General features: G+C 41.2%; 1 protein-coding gene across 1 annotated transcript in view; it reads left to right on the top strand.

Moving 5' to 3' along the window:
• The window catches only part of NEK11 (NIMA related kinase 11), a 288150-nt gene that overhangs the window by 140271 nt on the left and 125399 nt on the right, over positions 1-22480 (top strand). The window contains 1 exon segment of the mRNA XM_052650027.1: positions 2985-3099. Coding sequence (XP_052505987.1) covers positions 2985-3099 — 115 coding nt within the window.

Below are 22480 nucleotides of genomic sequence, written 5' to 3'. Positions count from 1 at the left end.
GCAAGCAGACGCTTTAAACTCTGAGCCACCAGGGAAGCCCATATTGAAGTTAGCATATGGTAAATAAAACATAGTTTCAAGTATAATCTTACATTTTAGTGTCTGATAATGTCTTCTTTACTTTTCTTCATGGGCCTTCAAAATTGCCATTTTTGTGTTGTTTTTAATTTCTGATATGATTATTATCAGTGTGAAGCAACTGCACTATATGAAGTCCTATTCATCCTATAAAAATCAGGGCCCTTGGGGGATTGTAAAGTCACTTAAGATTTTATTAACTCTATATTATCCTACAGAACATGGGATTCCAGATCTTGGCTCAGTTCAGATGAGGAACATGAGGATTTCACAGATTTTATGGAGTCCTAACTCATAACCTCCACAGTGTCTGCCTAGTTTCTCCCAATTCCATCCCCATCCATCAGCAAGGAGCAGAGGCAGGAGGAGGTGCCTGCAGTTGTCTTGGTCAGAGACGGTGGTGGTTCATTCTTTGGTTGTTAGGGTTCAGTTCAACAATGTCTTTGGTCCTGAGCTTTTCAGAAGCAGCCTTCCTCAGCTGCATAGTGATGAGGACAGGAAGCGCTGATTGTGCCCAGCGCATGGTGTTGCTCAGCTCTCCAGGTCTCTCACCTTCCTTTGTGCCAATCAGCTGCTTCTCTCTGGCCCGTTGGTTCCGTCCCACTCTCCCTCTTTCAAATGTCACCTCCTCTTCAGGAGAACCATCTCTGACCACTCAGCTCCACAGTCAGCTGGCGCTATTTCAAATTCTTATGGCTTCTAGCAGCGCTTCTCAAACTTCAAAATGCACCTGAATCACTGGTTGGTCTTGTTGAAATGCAGATTCTGATTTGCCTGGTCTGAAGTGGGGCCTGAGATACTGCATTTCTAACAAACTGCCTGGTGATTCTGATGCTGCTGGGCAAGGATCACACTGATTAGTAATGAACAAAAATTGGGTTCTTGAAAGCAGCTTCAGATGGAGGAGGATCTGGAAAAGCCATGATGAGCAGACCTTCTTATTGTCTCTTTAGAAAAAAATAGAACATTTAATGGAAATGGAAGAAAAGGACAGGCAGCCTGAGCGAAAGTTCTTGTTCCCCCTGGAGGAGGATGGAGAGAGGAGGCCAGGCAGAGGGGCGGCCAGTCTGATCACATTCACAGTCTCCAGCATTTCAGTCAGATTCTTTACTGACTGAACCAGTAGGGAAGCCCAGGAGTGAGGTGGGTGTAACATATTCAGAGAACCGAGGGCAGAGAGCTGAACACTTTGCAGGTGGTCTGAAGGGTCTAGACATCTTGTGGAGAGGCATCAGTGAGCTGAAAAGGGTGAAGCATGGTGTGAGGAATAAATTGGATCATTCAGGTGCAAGAAGCTAAAGAAAAACATAGTTGAAAAGGAGAGAAGCAATGAAGAGGCACACACACTCCTGTCTTTCCCCAGATGTGCATTTGTGGTTGAATTTCTTCCTCCTGTCACTGGGCTCTGTTCTCCAGCTCTCTTGCTTCTGTCTGGTGAGCTGAAGCAAACCTCATTATATTTCAAAAGCAGTAGCTGGAGATGGAATCAGAGTTCAGAGAGAGACAGGCTGGTTGTGTCACCCCTTAAACGTTATAAAAATTCTTTGAGGCGTTTAGGAGAGTGGCTTGCTTTGTTTTTCAGATCCTGACTGACGGGGCCTTTTTCTCTGGCAGGCATTTTCTGCTCTGCTGGATTTGGGCTTTGAAATCTTGAAATGTAGTTGACTGTGGAATCATGCTGGCACCATTTCTTAAAGGATGGTAGCTTAAAACAACTAGATGCCACGATGCACACACTAAGCCCAGTCTTTCTTTTATCCTGGGGTATATGCAAGTGTGAAGGTTTTTGTGAAGAGTGTGGCAGGTCAGGCCTGCAAATGTGGAATAGTCTTGGGGATCAAAGAGCAGGTCATATCCTGCTCCTTCTAAGACTATTATAACAGTTCTCTTCAAAGAGAACCTCAGAAAATCGAAGTAAGTTGAGAATTCAAATACTTGTTTTCAAAAAATTTCTGAAATAGATGCAAAGGCACATTTCACACAGTCTCTGTTTTTTCGCATTATTGGTGATCCTTTGACATTTGGAGCCCCAGTTTCACCTCCTGCAACAATTATTATACAGTATAAAAAATGGACTTTTTTTCTGAAAAATATTTATGACTATATTTCCAGAGATGCCACATCACAGTGTAGCACAGCTGTGTTTTACTTACTTATTTAGGATTAGTTTGAACTTTCTCCTTTTGATAAGAAGGTGCTCTTGGACTAGGTCTCCATGAAAACCATTTATCCTGGAAAACAGGTCAATTCAGCATTAGGTCTGGGTGGCAAACACACACACACACACACACACACACACACACACACACAGTGATTAGCTGAAATGCCTGTTGATATATTTGAGAAGTTTAACTTAACATTTTTAAGTATAAACTCTTATGTCACCTCTTAGATCTTTCTTTTAGGGAATTGAAATTCATAAAATCACAAAGCTATAAAAGCTGGAAGAGAGCTTGAACATTATCGAAGCCAGCACCTGTAGTCTTGAGATGAGGAAGCTGAGCAGGGCTGGGCTAGGCTGTGGGGAGCATGTGGCCTGGGTGCACAATGGAAGGAGATCCTCATGCTCAGCAGCTGATGCTGCAAGTCAGTACCTCCTTCCGTGTGCGCCCTGGGCGTCCCACCTGCCTCACCCTCACCATGACCCTGACACTCAGGCCAAGGGAGGTTACATGCTTTGCCCAAGGTCACCTGCTTTGCCCAAGGTCACCTGCCAAGTTAATTCAAAGCTGTTTGTTGCATTCCAAGCTGCCTTCCTAAGATTTGAAAATGTTATCATGTTTAATGGAGAGGATTAGGTAGGCTTTTGTTTCCAAATCATTTTCTAAACAAGAATCTTGTTTCATTTTTGGTAATGCTGTTTCCTCTGATCAGCTTCTCATGAATTGTTCATTACTTTTTGCAAGGAATTTGATGACCCAGCTTCAGACAACCTGCCTGAGTCTCAGCCCATTCCTTCCCTGGATCTCCGCACCCTTGGGTCAAATGTGGAGGACACCATAGCTGACCTTGGAGATCATGGTATGAATTTGCATCAGTGTTCAGAAGGCTGCTCTTGGATGACAGGTGGGCTGGTGTGGCTGACTGTCCAGTGGGCCTGGCGGCCTCTGGGGAAAGCTTTGGGTGTATGCAGCCACCTTCTATCAGTTTGCCAGAGCTGAGCTGAGGTGATACAGAGCAGGAAGCTGAGGCTTTGTCTATCCTCTCTGTCTTCTTGACATGGTGAAGATGAACTAGAAATTCACACTGGACAAGGGACCTCCCCTTCTGTATGAGTTAAACAGCATCACCACTAACCTGTGTAGAACTATGAAAGCTCTGAAATACAGTTTCCCTCTGTAACTGGTTTTCCTGGCCCTCATGAGCCAGAAAAGAAAGTGCTCAGAGCTGTCAGCCAAACTGGGTTATCATAGCCTAATGGTAAAAAAACGTGAGTTGTAGAGTAAAAAGTCTGGCCCAGTGGGGGAAGCCCCTGGCAACAATTTCCTTAACCATGAGGCAATCCATTAATAAAGTGAATGAGCTGAGGCTGTTATGTGCTCTCAGCACATTATGAAAGCCAAAGAGAGGAAGCAGTTCATGACCCCGAGAGGGAGGGCTCGGAATGTGTGGCCTTCCAGTCCTGTACCCTTCTCCCCAGGGCTATGGACAAGTGCCAGAACCAGTGTGTGTGCGTACATAGTCACTTCAGTCATGTCCAACTCTTGGCAACCCCATAGACTGTGTAGCCCACCAGGCTCCTCTGTCCATGGAATTATCCAGGAAAGAATACTGGAGTGGGTTGTCTTGCTCTCCTCCAGGGGATCTTCCTGACCCAGGGACTGAACCCACGTCTCTTATGTGTCCTGCATTGGCAGGCGAGTTTTACCACTAGTGCCACCTGGGAAACCCAGGACCATCGTAGGCACTCAGTTAACATTCCTCAAGTGAATGAATGATACGTTGTTTGGACCTCTGAGAGGCAGGTGCCAAGATGGGGCTAAAAGTACAAAATGTTATCAGGAGAGTTGGGCAAGGAGCCTGGAAAGGCTGAGAGAATGTCAGACTGTGATTCAAGTTTCAGTCCGAGTGCAGAGAGGTTCCTGGGCGAGCACCAGTCTGCAAGGCAGGCAGAGGCAGCCGGGACGTCAGGAGGTGCTTCAGGAGACTTAGGCCTTAGTGTGCCTGCTGCGGAGGTCCTAGGATGGGGGTGGGGGCGGGGGCATGGGAGCCTCACACGTCTTGTGGTCGAAGGTCTCCAGGTACATCCTTGTGGCCGAAACTCTCTTTGGCAGGAGCTGAATTCTCTTTTCAAAAAAAGTGGAGGTAGTGGCGCTTGGATTGGCTGGTCATTTCAGCCCAAGCGTGCATCTGATGTCTTCCTGTTGGAGCTGTTAGAGCTGGTACTGCCTCCTTCAGCTGTGAGGAGACCAGGACCTGAAAGTCTTCAGGTACTATCTGCCAACTTTCGAAAGGATGTTTTGGAAGCCACCTGGTAATGGGAGTTGTTGTCAGACAGATATGTGTATCAGATGGATTTGCATCTAGGTTCTTTGCAGGTGTTTCTTTAGTACATTATTTGTTATTTTCCAAAGGTAAAATTTGGAAGCATAGAACTATCCCCTGGGCTTTTCTTTCCAAGACTATAAAACTGAGGACCAGACAGCCACCAAGTAGCACCAATTCTGACAGCCTGTATGTTGCTCAAGGGCCATCACCATCTAGAAAGAGGGAGCCCCAGGACAGGGTGTTGAGCAGGTGGTCTAGGAGTGAGAGGCCTGGGCCCGGCCTCCAGATTTCAGATAGGAAAGGTACCTATTATTCATTTCACAAATGAGAAACCAAACACAGAAATTAATTTGCTCAAGGACTCCAGAGTTCCTGCTTCCAGTGCATGTTACTTCTAAGCTAGCTCAGACCACAGCGCTGCCAGGACTCTGGGCTGGCGGCCTCCATACCTCACGCTTTGTCCTCTGTCAGGAGGTTCTGCTATGGCAGACCATGTGTTGAGTTACCAACCAAACTGAAAATAGGCCATTCCTTTGCCCACCTTATCCATGCCGTAAGGAAACACTATTTAAATCCCCATTATAAGCTGTGAGAGCCAAAAACACATAGTAGTTTTAGTTTGGCCAAATGCCTTGGAAAATACTTATAAAATTTCCCTTTTTTTTTTCTGTAAATTTGTATTTTCTAATTTCTGTTCTTTATTAAATATTAAATTGAAAAGGGAGACTATGAAGGACTATGAACATGTAGCCCTTGGCTTGATAATTGGTTAGTAACTGCAGGATGATTAGTGACCTCATAGCTTAATTGTGAAATTTTGAGACAGGAGATTTTAATTTTTTCATGAACTCTGAAGTGGTTCGTTATTTCTCCCATTCTCTGCCTTTTAGAAGATTTGACTACAAACTTTAAGCACCCAGAAGAAGTTTTTATTTATTTTTTATCTGGTTTGTATATGCAAAATAAAATCACACAATCATTTTTTAAGCTCCTTTACCAAATGTTTAATCAGTCTTTGATGTTGAATTAGGAAATTCCAGAAGGAACTGAGGAGTTTGTTGCAGAGAAACAGGACAGGGTGAGGCATTATTTACCTCTGATATGTGTTTAGTTCACTACGGTGGATTTAATCTAGCTGAAGTCATGAGTAACCATTATAATCAAATGAAAAAGCATGACTGGAACACTGAAGAAATTATCCTCATTTAACTCCTTGTGTGTAATACTGATGATTTCTTGCACATTAATTCTTGCCAGAAACTTTATTGCACTCTAGCCTTATTTTTAGCAACCAACAGCTGAGTTTCAGAGTAGCATTTCTTGCAAAGCTGGAATATCCTGGAACTCAGGGGCCCCAGACCCACGCAGAGCATGGCTCTCACGATGCAGAAGCTGCACAGTTGTCCACCTTGGCTGCCTACCTAGAGCCTGACCAGCTGCCACTTAATTTCCTTAATTTCAAGCCACTCCTTGAGCCAGTTCTGAGCTCCTTCCCTGTGCTCAGAGAAAGCTTGGACCCCAAGAATTTCATACTTTGCTTGCCCATAGGAAGCCCACATGCCCTTTTTTTAGTTGCAGGTTGACCTTTGATTTATGGTGCCATTTCTTCCCTTTAGATGTCTAAGTGGAAATAAGGTGATTAACGATGACATTTTTAAATTGTTTTTCTTTTTAAAAAGAAAATGTTTACTTATTGCAACTGCACTTCTAGATGGTTACCAAGAGAAATGCAAGCATGTCTATAAGGATGAACACAGATGTTCTTAGCAGTTGTATTTATAGTACCAAAAAGTAGAAGCAAGTGTCAATCAATAGGTGAATAGATAAACTAACTTGTAGTTTATCCATACAATGTAATACTCGTCAATGAAAAGAAGCAAACTATCAATATACACTAGTTTGGGTGTATATCTAAACACTGAGCTGAATGAAAGAAGATAAAGATGAAAGAATTCCTATTGAATAATTCCATTTCTATGAAGTCCAGAACTAGCAGCACTTACCTCCAGTGACAGAAATGAGGCCACTGGTTGCCTGGGGATCATGGTGTTAGAAACTGACTCCAAAAGTACCCAAGGAGCCTCTTGTGGTGATGGTAACCCAGATGTATATATTTGTCAGAACTTATTAAACTCTATTTTTTTAAGTTTTTTTTTAAAATTTAAATTTATTTATTTTAATTGGAGGCTAATTACTTTACAATATTGTATTAGTTTTGCCATACATCAACATGAATCTGCCACGGGTGTTCCCAATTGTATTGGTGTATAGCCCATTAACAATGTTGTGGTAGTTTCAGTTGGACAGAAAATGGATTCAACCATATATACGTATCCATTCTCCATGAAACTCCCCTCCCATCCACCCTGCTATTGAACTCTATAATTTAAATGAATGCATTTTATTGTCCATAAATTATACCTCAATAAAACTGATACATTTTTTAGAAATGATAAAATATCCAGAAAAGAATACACGAGTAATGCCTATTAGCTTGTGTTTTAGCTAATGAATGGCTGAGAGAGATTGGCATGAAATCATGGAGCTAGAAGGCATCCAAGAGGATCTCTGGATATTATTTGGGACACAGGGTCCTTAGTCCAAAAAAATGATTGTGGGGTTTTCTCCTAATGTCAACCAAGCAACATTGTCTTCCATGAGGAATGTAGGAGTGTTAATAGAGTTTGTAGTCTTCTGTCAGGAGGCAAGAAGATGAGGGCTGGAATCCTTTGGCTCCTCTCTCAGTCTTTTTTATTGTGGGGCTCATGTTGTGAGGTTGGAGACCTATACCAGTAGAGCTAAGAGGACCTGGGACGTACAAAAGCAGCCTGAGCATTATAGGACAAAATGTAACAGTCCAGACTCCAAATGTATCCGAAAACCTGCCCTATCAGCCCTCAGAAAAGATGACCATGTGCTGGAGGTCATGTCCACATTCCCAGATGTCCTCTCACTTTCAGAGCTCTGTCTTAGAGACTTGATTGATGAGTATAAATTGATGGTGCTTCTGCTTCATATTTGTCATGTATTCTGCTGAGTTACACTTGTGTTTGCTACTGACTCTCACATTTACTCCCAGGAATAGGCACCTGCAGTCACTCCCTAATTTTCTGAGCTCTAGAGGATAATTAGAATGAATCTAACATCAAATGAAGATGTACTGACTCCCCACCCTTCAGTTCAGTTCAGTTCAGTCGCTCAGTCATGTCCAACTCTTTGCGACCCCATGAATCGCAGCACACCAGGCCTCCCTGTCCATCATCAACTCCTGGAGTTCACTCAGACTCACGTCCATCGAGTCAGTGATGCCATCCAGCCATCTCATCCTCTGTTGTCCCCTTCTCCTTCTGCCCCCTATCCCTCCCAGCATCAGAGTCTTTTCCAATGAGTCAACTCTTTGCATGAGGTGGCCGAAGTATTGGAGTTTCAGCTTTAGCATCGTCCTTCCAATGAGCACCCAAGACTGATCTTTAAAATGGACTGGTTGGATCTCCTTGCAGTCCAAGGGACTCTCAAAAGTCTTCTTCAACACCACAGTTCAAAAGCATCAATTCTTCGGTACTCAGCTTTCTTCACAGTCCAACTCTCACATCCATACATGACCACTGGAAAAACCATAGCCTTGACTAGAGATGGACCTTTGTTGGCAAAGTAATGTCTCTGCTTTTTATTTTATTTTTTCATTGAATATTGTTCAACTTTATTTGTATTTTGTTTTTTTTTTTAAATTTATTTATTTTAATTGGAGGCTAATTACTTTACAGTATTGTATTGGTTTTGTGGTCATAACTTTCCTTCCCAAGGAGTAAGCATCTTTTAATTTCATGGCTGCAGTCACCATCTGCAGTGATTTTGGAGCCCCAAAAAATAAAGTCTGACAGTGTTTCCACTGTTTCCCCATCTATTTCCCATGAAGTGATGGGACCAGATGCAGTGATCTTAGTTTTCTAAATGTTGAGCTTTAAGCCAAAATTTTCACTCTTCTCTTTCACTTTCATCAAAAGGCTGTTTAGCTCCTCTTCACTTTCTGCCATAAGAGTGGTGCCATCTGCATATCTGAGGTTATTGATATTTCTCCCAGCAATCTTTATTTCAGCTTGTGCTTCTTCTAGCCCAGCATTTCTCATGATATACTCTGCATGTAATTTAAATAAGCAGGGTGACAATATACAGCCTTGATGTACTCCTTTTCCTATTTGGAACCAGTCTGTTGTTCCATGTCCAGTTCTAACTATTGCTTCCTGACCTGCATATAGGTTTCTCAAGAGGCAGGTCAGGTGGTCTGGTATTCCCATCTCTTTCAGAATTTTCCACAGTTTATTGTGATCCACACAGTCAAAGGCTTTGGCATAGTCAATAAAGCAGAAATAGATATTTTTCTGGAATTCTCTTGCTTTTTCCATGATCCAGAGGATGTTGGCAATTTGATCTCTGGTTCCTCTGCTTTTTCTAAAACCAGCTTGAACATCTGGAGTTCACGGTTCACGTATTGCTGAAGCCTAGCTTGGAGAATTTTGAGCATTACTTTACTAGTGTGTGAGATGAGTGCAATTGTGGGGTAGTTTGAGCATTCATTGGTATTGCCTTTCTTTGGGATTGGAATGAAAACTGACCTTTTCCAGTCCTATGGCCACTGCTGAGTTTTCCAAATTTGCTGGCATATTGAGTGCACCACTTTCACAGCTTCATCTCTCAGGATTTGAAATAGCTCAACTGTAATTCCATCACCTCCACTAGCTTTGTTCGTAGTGATGCTTCCTAAGGCCCACTTGAGTTCACATTCCAGGATGTCTGGCTCTAGGTGAGTGATCACACCATCGTGATTATCTGGTAAATTAGAAGTGGTCAAATAGGAGATGGCAAAAGTGAACATCGACATTTTAGGAATCAGTGAACTGAAATGGACTAGAATTGGTGAATTTAATTCAGATGACCATTATATCTACTTCTAAGAATCCCTTAGAAGAAATGGAATAGCCCTCATAGCCAACAAAAGAGTCTGAAATGCAGTACTTGGGTGCAATCTAAAAAAAGAACAAAATGATCTCTGTTCGTTTCCAAGGCAAACCATTTGATACTACAGTAATCCAAGTCTGTGTCCCAACCAGTAACACTGAAGAAGCTGAAGTTGAGTGGTTCTATGAAGATCAACAAGACCTTCTAGAACTAACTCTATACATGGACATCACCAGATGGTCAACACTGAAATCAGATTGATTATATTCTTTGAAGCCAAAGATGGAGAAGGTCTATACAGTCAGCAAAAACATGACTGGGAGCTGACTGTGGGTCAGATCATGAGCTCCTTATTGCCAAATTCAGACTTAAATTGAAGAAAGTAGGGAAAACCACTAGACCATTCAGGTATGACCTAATAAAATTCCTTACGATTATCTGGTGGAAATGAGAAATAGATTCAAGGGATTAGATCTGATAGACTGCTTGAAGAACTATGAATGGAGGTTTGTGGCATTGTACAGGAGGCAGTGACCAAGACCATCCCCAGAAAAAGAAATGCAAAAAGGCAAAATGGCTATCTGAGGAATGCTTACAAATAGGTGAGAAAAGAAGAGATGCTAAAGGCAAAGGAGAAAAGGAAAGATATACCCATCTGAATGCAGAGCTCCAAAAAATATCAAGGAGACATAAGAAAGCTTTCCGAGGTGATCAATTAAAATAAATAGAGGAAAGCAACAGAATGGGAAAGACTAGAGATTTCTTCCAGAAAATTAGAGATACCAAGGAAACATTTCATGCCAAGATGGGCACAATAAAGGGTAGAAATGGTATGGTCCAAACAGAAGCAGATGAGATTAAGAAGAGGTGGCAAGAATATACAGAAGAACTGTACAAAAAAATCTGCATGACCCAGATAACCACAATGGTGGTTAGAGCCAGACATCCTGGAATGTGAAGTCAAGTGGGCCTTAGGAAGCATCACTATGAACAAAGCTAGTGGAGGTGATGGAATTACAGTTGAGCTATTTCAAATCCTGAGTGATGAAGCTGTGAAAGTGGTGCACTCAATATGCCAGCAAATTTGGAGAACTCAGCAGTGGCCACAGGACTGGAAAAGGTCAATTTTCATTCCAATCCCAAAGAAAGGCAATGTCAAAAATGCTCAAACTACTTCACAATTGCACTCACTTCACATGCTAGCAAAGTAATGCTCAAAATTCTCCAAGCCAGATTTCAACAGTATGTGAACCAAGATTTTCCAGATGTTCAAGCTGGTTTTAGAAAAGGCAGAGGAACCAGAGGTCAAATTGCCAGCATCCATTGGATCATCGAAAAAGCAACAGAATACCAGAAAGACATCTACTTCTGCTTTATTGATTACACCACAGTCTTTGACTGTGTGTAATCACAATCAACTGGAAAATTCTTCATGAGTTAGGAATACCAGACCACCTTACCTGCCTCCTGAGAAATCTGTATGCAGGTCAAGGAGCAACAGTTAGAACTAGACATGGAACAACAGACTGGTTCCAAATCGGGAAAGGAGTACATCAAGACTACATATTTTCACCCTGCTTGTTTGACTTATATGCAGGGTACATCATGCAAAATTCAGTGCTGGATGAAGGACAAGCTGGGATCAAGATTATGGGAAGAAATATCAATAATCTCAGATATGAAGATGACACCACCCTTATGGCAGAAAACAAAGAGGAACTAAAGAGGAGAGTGAAAATGTTAGTTTAAAACTCAATATTCATTTTCATTCATTTCATGTTAATGTGTGGCAAAACCAATACAGTATTGTAAAGTAAAAAAAATTATAAAAAATGAAAATCTCATTAAATACTTTCACAAAAACCAAAAAACCCCCCAAAACTCAATATTCAAAAAACTAAGATCATGGCATCCAGTCCCATCACTTCATGGCAAAAAGATGGAGAAATGATGGAAAGTGTCAGACTTTATTTTCTTGGGCTCTAAAATCACATCAGATGGTGACTGCAGCCATGAAATTAAAAGATGCTTGCTCTTTGGAAGAAAAGCTATGACTGACCTAGGCAGCATATTGAAAAAACATTACTTTGGCAACAAAGGTCCATCTAGTCAAAGCTATGGTTTTATCAGTAGTCATGTATGGATGTGAGAGTTGAACCGTAAAGAAAGCTGAGTGCTGAAGAATCAATGCTTTTGGACTGTGGTGTTTGAGAAAACTCTTGAGAGTCCCTTGGACTGCACAAAGATCCAACCAGTCCATCCTAAAGGAAATCAGTCCTGAATATTCATTGGAAGAACTGATGTTGAAGCTGATACTCCAATACTTTGGCCACTTGATGCAAAAAACTTACTCCTTTGGAAAAGACCCTGATGCTGGGAAAGATTGAAGGTGGGAGGAAAAGGGGTGGACAGAGGATGAGATTGTTGGATGGCATCACCAACTCGATGGACATGACTTTGAGCAAGCTCTGGGAGTTGGTGATGGACAGGGAAGCTTGGCATGCTGCAGTCCATGGGGTCTCAAAGAGTCGGCCACAACTGAGAAACTGAACTGAACTGAACCCCTTAGCTAAGCATAAATTGTGTGTTAGTCACTCAGTCGTGTCCAGCTCTTTGTGATCCGGTGGACTGTAGCCCACCAGGCTCCTCTTTGGGATTTCCCAGGCAAGAATACTGGAATGGGTAGCCATTTCCTTCTCTGAGGGAATCTTCCTGACCCACGTGTTGAACCTGGGTCTCCTGCATTACAGGCAGATTCTTTACTAACTAAGCCACCAGAGAAGCCCAGTAGTTATTAAACTATGGGTTCTGCTGGTAGAGCAAAGAGGTTTTTTCTTGGCCATACAGTAGCATGGCAAGCAAGATCGTAGTACTGGCCCGAGATTGAACCCCTACCCCCTGCAGTGGAAGCACAACGTCTCAGTCATTGGACTGACAGGGAATTCCCACTCAGAGAACATCTTTAAGTGACCTCATTTCCTGTAGCATGGTTCAGGTTTGGAATGAATCAATTAAGCAGAAAATTAAGCATCCATCATAGCTTTAAGGTAGAATAGAAACAAAATACTATAGACTAAAACCTTGTATAATGTGTGTTTCAGATAGCGTTTTGGACATACTATGGTATGTGAAAGTGAAGTCGCTCAGTCGTGTCCGACACTTTGCGACCCCATGGACTGTAGCCTATCAGGCACCTCCGTCCATGGGATTTTCCAGGCAAGAGTGCTGGAGTGGATTGCCATTTCCTTTTCCACGGGATCTTCCCAACCCAGGAATCGAACCCAGGTCTCCTGCATTGCAGGCAGATGCTTTACTGTCTGAGCCACCAGGGAGGATTATACTATGATATGGTTTTCCTTTTATAAATGAAATTGTTTTTCTTGTATGCAGTTTCACAGTTGTGCTCAGGGCTCCTGTGCCCACCACCTGGAGAGCATCATCGTGATGACGAAAGGAAGCTAAGGGGCCATAGAAAACGAGCCTAGCAATATTGGACGGTGCTTACTTCCAGTCTCATGAGCATCTTTGACTCATTAATTTTTTTGTTGAAGTGATTGAAGTCTTCTGCCTTGGTGTTTAGGCCAGACTTTAATTTAGATGTTTGTAATAGGCATTTAAATTTGTCCTCTTTGAGTTTTGTAAAGGCACTCTCTGTCCCGTTGTGTGGCAGTGAGAGCCTCCTCAGTATCAGCTCTAGCTTTACTTGTCAAACTTGCACTTTTTTCAAGTGGAATAACATATTTCCAGAAAAAAACCCCAGTAATAACAAAACCTTTCTGTCAAGGAACTGCAGTAGTAATTCCTTCTGTCACTCATGACTAACAGCATTTTCCACTGATTTCTCTTTTTCTCTTGCTTCTAAAAAATTCAAAATAGAAAAATAAGAAACATATAACAAATATCCAAAATGATTATTTTGTTTCAGAGTAGTATGTCTGTGTGTGAGCAATAATATGAATTTGACTTACTCTTAAAAAATCCATTTTTCCGTTTGCCTTCAGAATGTTTGTGATATTGTCAGCATTTACAGCTTCTCAGCTAGAATCATCTCTGAGGCTGCAGGATGGAGTCTTCATAAATTCCTCTTCCCAATTTGTGCTTTGGCATCCACATGTCAGAATGCGTTTCATACGAATCATGAAAGTGTAGTGTGATTCTACATGCTCCACTTTACAGCTGACCTTGACCATCCTTTCCTGCTGATTCTGGACTTATTTGGGTTTCTTTTTCTGGCATGACTCCTTTAAATTATTAATGGGCATTTCTTCTGACTATTAAAGATTAGCTGGCTAAGTACAGAGTTGTAGATGAGTGTAAGATGCCTGTTATCTTTCAACACATTTTGCACCTGGACATTTGGGGTTGTAGAGATCAGTGACTTTACTCTCTTATATCTCAGATTAATTTTTTCTTTTGAATCTAGGCATAATGAGCAAACCCACTCCTCTCCCCAGCTTAACTCCACATGGCCTGTTTTCCTGGCTTAAAGCAGCTTAGACTTAAATTAACCCCCCTCTTTCTCTATACTTCCACCTCCCCAACCCCATTTTAAGGTATAATTTGACAGTTTGCACAAGCAATTGCTTATGAACATGTGGCCTCTAGTTGTAGAGGCCTCCCTTTATTTGTAGAATTAGACATTTTGAACAAAACTAACTTTTGTGGGTTTATGGTCCCCTGAATGAGAGATTTTAGTGATGTATTTGAAAAGCAGATCAAGGGAAAAAGCAGATCTGGGGAAAATTTTAAATGCCTAAAATGTATCTTTGTGTCTTTTCCGAGAAGCCAGTGCCCTGGGTGTGCAGGCATGTTCATAGGCCCACATGTATGCTCCTGGGAGCACCGGCATACTTTCATCCTGATATCATTTGATACCATACCTCCTACTTTTTACTTGATAAATCACATTTACATTTTGTTGATCTCTGCTCCAGATTCTACCTAGTAGGTTTCCTTGTGAGAGTGTATGTTTCCCACTGTATTGACAGTATTTGTTGATTGACATGTGATGATGTCCCTGAGAGGCATTCACATACAGGAGTGTGTCACAGCCCCTCAGCTGAGAGCCAGTAAGCCGGTCCCTCGCTATTTAAAGCATGGTCTGTGGACTATGGTGGGGCACAGCATTCCTGACCAACAAAAGATTCCTCTATGGGAAATCTTTGATTTCCCTCGGTACATCTCTTATACTTCTCAGTCTCAGTGTCTGCTTCCCAGAGGACCCTCTCCCACCATCGCCGCTAGCTCTAATGCTCAGCAGGTCTGCAGGATGCTTCAGTTGAAAACTGGCAGCTCCCTGCATGCCCTGCAGCTCAGCAGGAAGTCTGTGGGAGGAGAGCTGGGAGGCACCCTCTGTAGATGCCACAGTGGTTCATCAGAGTCACCCATCTGCTTGATGAAAAAAAGCAGATTGGGATAAACAGTCTGTAATTCAATATTTTTCTCCAACTTCAAGTAACCTTATCTCTAGTATGTTAAAAGTAAGAATGACTGAAACTTCTGGAATAACCACACACATTTCACAAAACTCCATTAGACTGGAAGCCATGAGTTGAAAGAGGTTTGGAGACAGAATTTATCTTTTCTCCAATTCTTCCATTTACCAACTATGTGAACTTGGGCAAAAAATTTATATTTCCTAGCCTCGGTTTTCCCATCCATATAATGGGTAATAGTAATACCTGGACTTCTGGGGTTAATAAGGAATAAATTAGATGATATACAAAGAACTTAGCATAGTACACAAAACAGAAAACATACAACAATCTCTTACTGAAAAAATACAGTGTCAAAGCAAGTTGCAGTATTTTCTCAACTTCCACATAAAACCTTTACAGTTGGTAATGAGATAACCAACTATATCTCATCAGTTTTTAACCACCAATAGGAGACCTTCTGATTATAGTTTTATAAGCACCTTCACTCTATAAATTAAATATGATTTGGAATATATTACTTTTTTTTGCTCTAGTTTTTGCATATGGAAAATGTAAAATCACTTAGGCTCATTAGTTGAGCCTGTCCAATTATGGTCTTAATTATGCCCATCTGGGCCAATTATTTTAGCACCAAGAAAAATTGCCTTCTTTGTCAAGACCATAGACAAGAACCAGAACCAGCCCCCAGAACCAAAGCCGAGTCTCTGCAGATATACATGTTCTGATTTGAGTCAAGGGTGCCATTGTTATACCCAGAAGCAGAACCTGGGACAAAGTTACTGCTTTAAAACATGCTCCTTTGCCAGCCATCCTCAGCCTGTAAACTAGCAGCTAAAATATCCATCTATTTTCTCTAGAAACATTATAAATGTAAAAACATTTTGTGCTAAGGAGCGTAATAAGGGCAAGAATATACATTCATTTTTCCACTGTAGTCTCATTTGGGATTTAGGCCAAACTCAGTAGATTAAAATAAAGAACTCGGTAGGCATAACTATGACTTTTGCAATGGAAATATTCAAGTAATGCATGCAATTATTTTAATGGAACTTTTCTGCTCCGGTTTATAATGAAATGAGGGAGCTTTTCCAAATCACAGGGATTTGTTCTGTACTCTGCCTCAGAGGCTGTATGTATGAGTGACCTCTTGGTTTTAGACAAGTTGCCCTGAATTCTGTTATTTTCTCCTTTAGTTAGGATATAAGGGAATTTCAGCAGGCCACTTTTCCAAAGCATAGATTGCTAAGTTAGGGGAAAGTCTATGCTTATTTCGAACGAATGTATGATTTTGCCTCTCCTAGGGCTGCAGTGGAATCAGAATTTTCCTGATATGATTTTATGTTCATGGTGGTCGTGGTGGTGGTTTTGTTGCTAAGTCGTGTCCAACTCAATCCCATGGACTGTAGCTCGCCAGGCTCCTCTGTCCATGGGATATCCCAGGCAAAAATACTGGAGTGGGTTGCCATTTTCTTCTCCAGGAGATCTTCCCAACCTAGGGATTGAACCCAGGTCTTTTGCATCTCAGACAGTCTCCTGCATTGCAGTAGGATTTTTTACTGACTGAACCACCAGGGAAGCCCTTTATGTGCTAGTTAAATCATTTGATTCAATCATTTGATTCTTGCCACAAATCTGGTGAGATAGGCAAGTCATATTTATTTTAAAGAAGGGCATATATGTCCTAGAAGTGACATAGTAGCTTGTTCAAAACAGTGTTTTTTGACTATTGTATGTCATAAACAACTATCTTCAGAATATCTTCAGAAACTTTCTGAAATTTTTATATTTTCTTAAAAATTCTAGATTGTCCTAGTAATAATATAATTCTCAATTCTCTTTTTATGTGGGAGAGTAAAGCAGGAGCTCTGGTTAGAGGGCCAGGGTTGCCTACACCTAGGGCCTGCCCTAGAGCTGGCTACACCTGTGATGTTGTTTATCATATCAGAGAGTGGGAGGTTTGGAATGGCAACTCAAAGAGAAGGGAAGGCAGGCTGACTCTGACCTTTCATCTGAGAGACTGAGACTGAGGCTTGTCCATGCTCAGGAGGGAGCAGGTCTTAATAGTCTATGTCAGGCTACCTCATGCACAGGAGGCTGAGGAGGCCACCTTGCTCCTCAAGTCAAGGTGCACTTGCTCACATGTGTTCTGAGTCCCGACTTTCCAAACGGGCTGCTGAACCCAATCAAAAAAAGGGTGGAAGATCTAAACAGACACTTCTCCAAAGAAGACATCCAAATGGCCAAAAAATCACATGAAAAGATGCTCAACATCACTAATTATTAGAGAAATGCAGATCAAAACTACAGTGAAGTATCACTCATTCAAGTCAGAATGGCCACCATTGAAAAATCTATAAGCAGTAAGCACTGTAGAGAAAAGGGAACCCTCCTACCCTGTTGGAGGGAATGTAAATGGGCGCAGCCTCTATGGAGAATAGCATGGAGGTTCCTTAGAAAACTAAAAACAGAGTTACCATATGATACAGCAATCCTACTCCTGGGCATATATCTGTGAAAACTATATACTTTGAACAGATATGTGCATGCCAGTGTTTATTGCAGCACTATTTACAGTAGCCAAGACTTGGAAGCAACATGAATATTCATCAACAGATGAATGGATAAAGAAGATGTGGTATATATATACAATGGAACTTTACTCAGCCATGAAAAAGAATGGAATGATGCCATTTGTAGCAACATAGATAAACCTAGAGATTATTATACTATTATAGTAAAGTAAGTCAGAAAGAAAAAGACAAATATCATGATATTTTAAGCATATATATGTGGAATCTAAAAAATTTATACAAATGAATTTATTTACAAAATAGAAACAGACTCACAGGCTTAGAAAACAATCTTACCAGAGAGGAAAGGAGTTGGGGGAGATAAATTAGGAGGTTAGGATTCACATATACACACTGCTGCTGCTGCTAAGTCACTTCAGTCGTGTCCAACTCTGTGCGACCCCATAGACAGCAGCCCACCAGGCTCCCCCGTCCCTGGGATTCTCCAGGCAAGAACACTGAAGTGGGTTGCCATTTCCTTCTCCAACATATACACACTGCTACATATAAAATAGAAAATCAAGAAGGACCAGTAGGTCTTAATAGCACAGGGAACTCTACTCAACAGTTTGTAATAATCTATATAAGAAAATAATCTGAAAAAGAATTGATATATATATAAATGTATATGTATTATGTGTGTGTAACTAAATCATTTTGCTGTACACCTGGACATTAACTATACTCCAATATAAAATAAATGCAATACTATACATTAACTGTACTCCAATATAAAATAAATTTAAAAAATTAAGGGGATTAGCTCAAGATGGCAGAGTAGAAGGGTATGAGCCCATCCCTTGTTATATAAATACAAAAAGCACACCAAATCACTGAAAAACCATTGACAAAAAATTTCTAGAACCTACCCAAAAAGATACCCTACATTCAAAGGCAAAGAAGAAGCCACCAGGTGGTAGAAGGGGCACAATCAGGATAAAAACAAATCCCATACTCAGATGAGTGACCCACAAACTGGAAAACAATTATACCACAGAAGTTCTGCCACAGGAGTGAATGTTCTGAGCCCCACATAGGGCTTCCCAGCAATAGAAGGAGGAGCCCTAGAGAATCTAGGTTTAAAGACCAGTGGAGTTTGAGCCCAGGAATTCCACAGGGCTGGGGGAAGCAGAAACTCAACTCTTTGAGGGTACATACAAGGTCTTGTGTGTGCCAGGATTCAGGGTAAAAAATAGTGACCACATAAGAGCCTGAGTGAAAACTACCTACTGGTATTGGAGGGTCTGCTGCCAAGGTGAGGGGAGCAGCTGTGGCTTACTGCAGGGACAAAGACCCTGGCAGCAGCAGATCTGGGAGCACTCATTGGCATGAGCCCTCCCAGAGGCTGTCATTAGCTCTACCCTACAGCCTGTAGGCTCCAGTGCTGGGATGCCTCAGGCCAAGCAACCAACAAGGCAGGAACACAGCCCCACCCATCAGCAGACAGGCTGCTTAAAATCTTCCTGAGCACAGCCCTACCTACCAGAGGCACAAGACTCAGCTTTACCCACCACTAGGCAGGAACCAGCCACTCCCATTAGGAAGCCTGCACAAGCCTCTTCGAGAGCCTCATCCATTAGAGGGCAGATAGTAGAAGCAAGAAGACCTATGATCCTGCAGCCGGTGGAACAGAAACCATAGTCGCAGAAAGATAGACAAAATGAGATTCCAGAGCAATATGTCCCAGATAAATGAACTAGATAAAACCCCAGAAAAACAACTAAATGAAGTGAGACTAGGCAACCTGCCAAAAAAAGAAAAGAAAGAATTCAGAATAATGATAGTGAAGATGATTGAACATCTTAGGAAAAGAACAGAGGCACAGATTTAGAAGATACCAGAAATGTTTAACAAAGACCTAGAACTAGAGAACAAACAGATTAACAATATAATAACTGAAATGAGGAATACACTAGAAGGAATCAATAGCAGAATAACGGATAAGTGACCTAGAAGACAGATGGTGGAAATAACTGCTGTAGAACAGGAAAAAAAAAAAAAAAAAGACAAGAAATGAAGATAGTCTAAGGGACCTCTGGGACAACATTAAATGCACCAACATTCACATTAGAGCATTCCTAGAAGGAGAACAGACAGAAAGGACCTGAGAAAATATTTGAAGAGAAATATTGCTGAAAACTTCACCAACATGGGAAAGGAAACAGTCACCCAAGTCCAAGAAGCAAAAGAGAGTCCCAGGCAGATAAACCCAAGGAAGAACACATCAAGACGTGGTAATCAAATTGACAAAAATTCAAGATGAAGAAAAATATTAAAAGCAACAAGGGAAAAGAAACAACATAAAAGGGAACTCCCATAAGTTTATCAGCTGATTTCTCAGCAGAAACTCTGCAGGCGAGAATGGCATGGCACAATATATTTAAAGTGATGAAAGGAAAGAACCTACAACCAAGATTACCCAGTGAGGCTCTCATTCACATTTGATGGACAAATGAAAAGCTTTACAGAGAAGCAAAAGCTAAATGAATTCAGTACCACCCAACCACTTTGCAAAAAGGCTAAAAAAGTAAAAATGAATTGTCATGGGAAAAAAAATAAAGCATATACAACAAAAAGAATGAAAACAGAAGCCTGCATTTATAAACAAGGTATGGCAGAAAACATTTTACACAGGTTACCTCTAAACCTCATATAGTGCTGAATGGAAGACATGATTGCCTCCATTTGATTGATTTACTTTTAAAATTTTTATTTTCACATAATTTTAGACATACAGAAAACTTGCAAAAAATAGTACAGTGAGTTTCTATATACTCTTCACTTAGCTTCTTAAGATGTTAACATCTTAACCAAAGTAGAGTAATCAAAGCCCAAAAAAGTAACAACACTGTTAACTAAATACAAATCTTATTCTAGTTTATCAGTCCCCTCCCCAAAGGTCCCTTTGCCATTTCAAGGTCCAGTCCAGCATCCACACTGTGTTTATTGTTGTGTCTCCTTCATCTCCCCCTATCTGTGACAGCCCCGAGTTCATCATTCTCTTTCCTGATCTTGGCACTTTTGTAAGTAATGTTCACTTACTTTGTAGCATATCTCCTACTGTGGGTTTGTTTGATACTTCTGAGTTAGGTAGAGGTTACTCATTCTAGTCAAGACTGGCACAGAAGTGATATGTCCTCACTATATCACATCAGGTAGAGTATGGGAGAGGGCTGGGAGAAATATCAATGATATATCTATATTATATAGTGATATATAATATATATAACATGTATATTATGTCAATAATATATAAATGAAATAATATATCAATATAATAATATTGATATCAATAATATCGATATCAATAATATCAATAATGCAGATACGCAAATGATACCACCCTATGGCAGAAAGCAAAGAACTGAAGAGCCTCTTGATGAAAGTGAGAGTGAAAAAGTTCGCTTAAAACTCAACATTCAGAAAATGTAGGTCCATGGCATCTGGTCCCATCACTTCATGGCAAATAGATGGGGAAACAATGGAAACAGTGACAGATTTTATTTTGGGGGGGCTCCAAAATTTTTAACTGCAAATGGTGACAGCAGCCATTAAAAGATGCATGCTCCTTGGAGGAAAAGTTATGACCAACCTAGATAGCATATTAAAAAGCAGAGATATTACTTTGCCAGCAAAGGTCCATCTAGTCAAAGCTATGGTTTTTTCCAGTAGTCATGTATGGGTGTGAGAGTTGAACTAAAAAGAAAGCTGAGTGCCATAGAATTGATGCTTTTGAACTGTGGTGTTGGAGAAGACTTTTGAGAGTCCCTTGAACTGCAAGGAGATCAAACCAGTCAATCTTAAAGGAAATCAGTCCTGAATATTCATTGGAAGGACTGATGCTGAAGCTGAAACTCCAATACTTTGGCTGCCTAATGTGAGGAACTGACTCATTGGAAAAAACCCTGATGCTGGGAAAGGTTGAAGGCAGGAGGAGAAGGGGACAACAGAGGATGAGATGATGGTTGGATGGCATCACCAACTTGATGGACATGAGTTTGAGCAAGGCTTGGCAGATGGTGAAGGACAGGGAAGCATGGCATGCTGCAGTCCATGGGGTCGCAGAGTCGAACACGACTGAGTGACTGAACAGAACTGAGAGTGTGTGATATGTGCCACCCCGATCACTTGAATGGGGTGACATCTTTCTTGCAGAGGTGGTGTCTCCCTGTAAATATACAATATTTTTTCTTTTGTAATTACCAAATTTCTTGAGGGAAATAGTTTGATAATATCACCTCTCTTTTAGATGAGGTGACTAATGTTCAGAGAAGTTAAATGATTCACATGAAATCACACAGCCAGTAATAAGAAAACCAGAATTTGACATTAGTTTTGCCTGATGCAGAAGCCCACTTTCTTCTCATCACCTGTTTTGTGAGTTTGTTCTCAGTGATGATGAACAAAAGAGTAGGCACAGTCGGCCATTTAATAAACCCTCAGTTCAGTTCAATTGCTCAGTCGTGTCTGACTCTTTGCAACCCCATGGACTGCAGCATGCCTTCCCTATCCTTAACCATCTCCTGGAGCTTGCTCAAACTCATCATGTCCATTGAGCTGGTTATGCCATCCAACCATCTCATCCCTTGTCGTCCCCTTCTCTTCCTGCCTTAAATCTTTCCCAGCATCAAGGTCTTTTGAGTCAGCTCTTTGCATCAGGTGGCCAAAGTGTTGGACTTTATGCTTCAACATCAGTCCTTCCAATGAATATTCAGGGTTGATTACTTTTAGGATTGATTGGTTTGATCTCCTTGCAGTCCAAGGGACTCTCGAGTCTTCTGCAGCACCACAGTTCAAAACCATCAATGCCTCAATTTGGTGCTCAGCCTTGTTTATGGTGCAATTCTCATATCCATACATGACTACTGGAAAAACCATAGCTTTGACTATATGAACCTTTGCTGGATTCTCATATCTGTTTTTCATTTAGACTATTGTGATGTTACATGT

This window comes from Budorcas taxicolor, chromosome 1 (genome assembly GCF_023091745.1).
Source record: "Budorcas taxicolor isolate Tak-1 chromosome 1, Takin1.1, whole genome shotgun sequence".
NCBI classification, from domain to species: domain Eukaryota; kingdom Metazoa; phylum Chordata; class Mammalia; order Artiodactyla; family Bovidae; genus Budorcas; species Budorcas taxicolor.
The sequence above is the reverse complement of the archived record's forward strand: the minus strand, read 5'-3'. Positions and strand labels throughout refer to the sequence as shown.